Consider the following 2,590-nt stretch of genomic DNA (forward strand, 5'->3'; position numbering starts at 1 on the left):
TTCCAGTTGCTCCACATCCTCATCAACACTGGATGTTATCAGTCTCTTTTATTTGGTCATCCTGGCGGTGTGTAGTGGCATTTTCTTAGGGTTTAAATTTGTATTGCCTTGAAGACCAATGAGTTTGAGTACCTTTTCGTGTATACAAAGTTCTAAAACATAGGAACGTAACTCCCACTGTTGAGGAGTGCATAAAAACACATGCGGGAATGCTAAATACCGAGTTTGGTCGCCTTTGAAGATGGAGCGGGGGGGACTTTATTGGGGCAAGTTCACAGAGGGTCTTAGCTTTCCATTTTGTTATTGCTAAATCAGAAGCAGATACAGGAATACCTGAAATGTTTTTTTTCTTAAATTTGTTTGAGGTAAATATTAGGTTGTCGGAAAAGTCATGACGTATTTTTTCTAAGTTTTTCGTTGCAAAAACGCATCATGACTTGTCCAACAACCCAATATAATAAAACAGTCATTCACTCTCATAGAGCTGGGGTGGTGGGTACAGAATTACAGCCAACACATAGGGTTCACCATGTTCCAGACACTGTTTTTAAGTGCTTTCCATATACCAGCTCTTTTAATCCTCAGGACAACCCTACGAGAAAGCTAGTATGAGTATAACTTCCTTTTTCACTGAGGAAACTGAGGCACAGAGACCTGAAATGATTCACCTGAGGGCAGAACAGCTGGCATATTCTTAAGGCCCTCTACTCTTCTCTATGCTTGAGACAATTTCTAATTCCAAAAAATAATGAGAGAGAAGAGGGCAGCAGGGAGATGTGACCACGCCCACGGTCATTTCTCCCACAGGCACCACGAGGCTGGCTGCCCTGCCTTCATCATGATCAAGCTGAGCCCACTGCGGGACCGCCTCGTGGTGACGGAGTGCCAGCTGACCCCGCGCACCCTACCTGCCCGACCGAGTTCGCCTGCTACTTAGAGCTGGGCCGCCTCCTGGCCAACACCTGCCTGCCAGCGCGCACCACCAACAAGACCTCCAAGCAGTTCCTGTCCCCCGCCGACGTGCACCGCCTGCTCTCCTACTGCAAGGACAGCGACCACAATATCATTGACACCTTGCACGTGCTGGAGGGGCTCTTCCACACTGACCCCGAGGCCAAGGTGGGGTCTCGGAAGAGGCAGGCCGGGGGCGGTTCATTCATTCGTCCCTCCTCCCACTCATCCATTCATTCCTTTCCTTCATTCCTTCATGAATTCATTCAGTTAGTATTTACTGAGGCATTGAGGGTGCAGCAGCCAACAAGACACATGTGGTCCTTGTTTACAAAGAACTCCCCGTGGAGCGCAGCTCCGCCCAACTGAACTTACCGCCATGATGGAAATGGTCTGTGATTCTGCGCTGCCCAGTAGGGTAGCCCCCCGCTCCGGCACTTGAAATGTGGCCATTAGGACTGAGGACCTGGATTTTTAATTTTATTTTATTGTAACTAACCGAAATTTAAAAAGCTCCCGATGGCTATTGGCCACCTTGCAGAGATAGCCGCTAGTGATAGCTTAGAGCTGTGGTGAGAGGAACCAGCAATAGAGGCATCCAAATGTGATATAATTTCAATAGAGTTGGGTGCTAACAAGAAGAGGATTCAAAGTGATGGAAGGTGCTATTTTTTTTTNCCGGCCCCGCGCGCCACAGTCCTAAGCGTCACACCCGGAAACCCTGGCCGCTCGACTAAGGTCCCAAATTCGCGCCACGGAATTCGCGCGCAGACTTCGGCGACCGGGGGCGGGGCCCAGCCGTGGGGTGGGGCCTGGGAGACGTCCGCGCCGCGGCGGCCCGGTGGACGCTGGGAATTGTAGTCTCCAGGGCTGGGGTTGCCAGGAGAGGGGGTGAAGTGGGGCGAGCCCTCCCGCAGAGCACGCTGGGAGAAGGCCCGCGGCTTCCCTTGCTCTGGACAGAGGGATGTGGTTGCAGGCCTCCGGAGTAACTGGCGAGGTAAGGAGATTAAGAGCGAAGCCGCTGCGCGAGGCACGGCGGGAAGAGAGGCGGGAGGTCGCGCGGGGCATCCCGGGAGCAAGGGCCTCGGCGCGGGGCACTGTGGGAGGTGGACGCCTCTCTGGGGCGGGTAGGTGAGTGGGGTGGGACGGAAAGGGTGTACCTCTGGGGGAGGGGAGAGGTACAGCTGGATAGGACTGCGGGATGGAAGGAGCCGCGGCGGGCGGAGCTGGCAGGGGTTGGAGAGGTGGAAGCGGGCAGATAGAGAGACTGCACCAGCGGGAAGGTGCAGCTGGACGCAGGGAGCATCTGGGGTGATGAAGCCCATCAGAGGACAATCGGCCAAGTCTAGGACGAGGATGCACCTCTAATAACTGTAGATGAGAGGAGGGGGCCACAGCTGGACGGCGGGGGGCCGGGGGGAGAGTCTGGGCAGGAAGGGACCATAGATAAATATTGATGACACTTATGAGAATTGGCCACAGTGAATGGGGCACACACCTGTAGGGGAAAAGTACTGGATGTGGGAAGGACATTTGGATATGGAAACATTTCTGGGAAGCAGAGGCCACAGTTGGATGTGGTGACTTTATAGGGGCCAATCTGGGGGAGAGGCAACAGCTGCATATCCGCGGAGACACT

General features: G+C 53.7%; 1 protein-coding gene across 1 annotated transcript in view; it reads left to right on the top strand.

Moving 5' to 3' along the window:
• Positions 1-485: 485 nt before the first annotated feature.
• The window catches only part of ZSWIM9 (zinc finger SWIM-type containing 9), a 17,154-nt gene continuing 15,049 nt past the window's right edge, over positions 486-2,590 (top strand). Inside the window, 2 exon segments of the mRNA XM_019658401.1 lie at positions 486-893; positions 896-1,119. Coding sequence (XP_019513946.1) covers positions 749-893; positions 896-1,119 — 369 coding nt within the window. The 5' untranslated portion in view covers positions 486-748.

This window comes from Hipposideros armiger, unplaced genomic scaffold (assembly GCF_001890085.2).
Source record: "Hipposideros armiger isolate ML-2016 unplaced genomic scaffold, ASM189008v1 scaffold_283, whole genome shotgun sequence".
NCBI classification, from domain to species: Eukaryota; Metazoa; Chordata; class Mammalia; order Chiroptera; family Hipposideridae; genus Hipposideros; species Hipposideros armiger.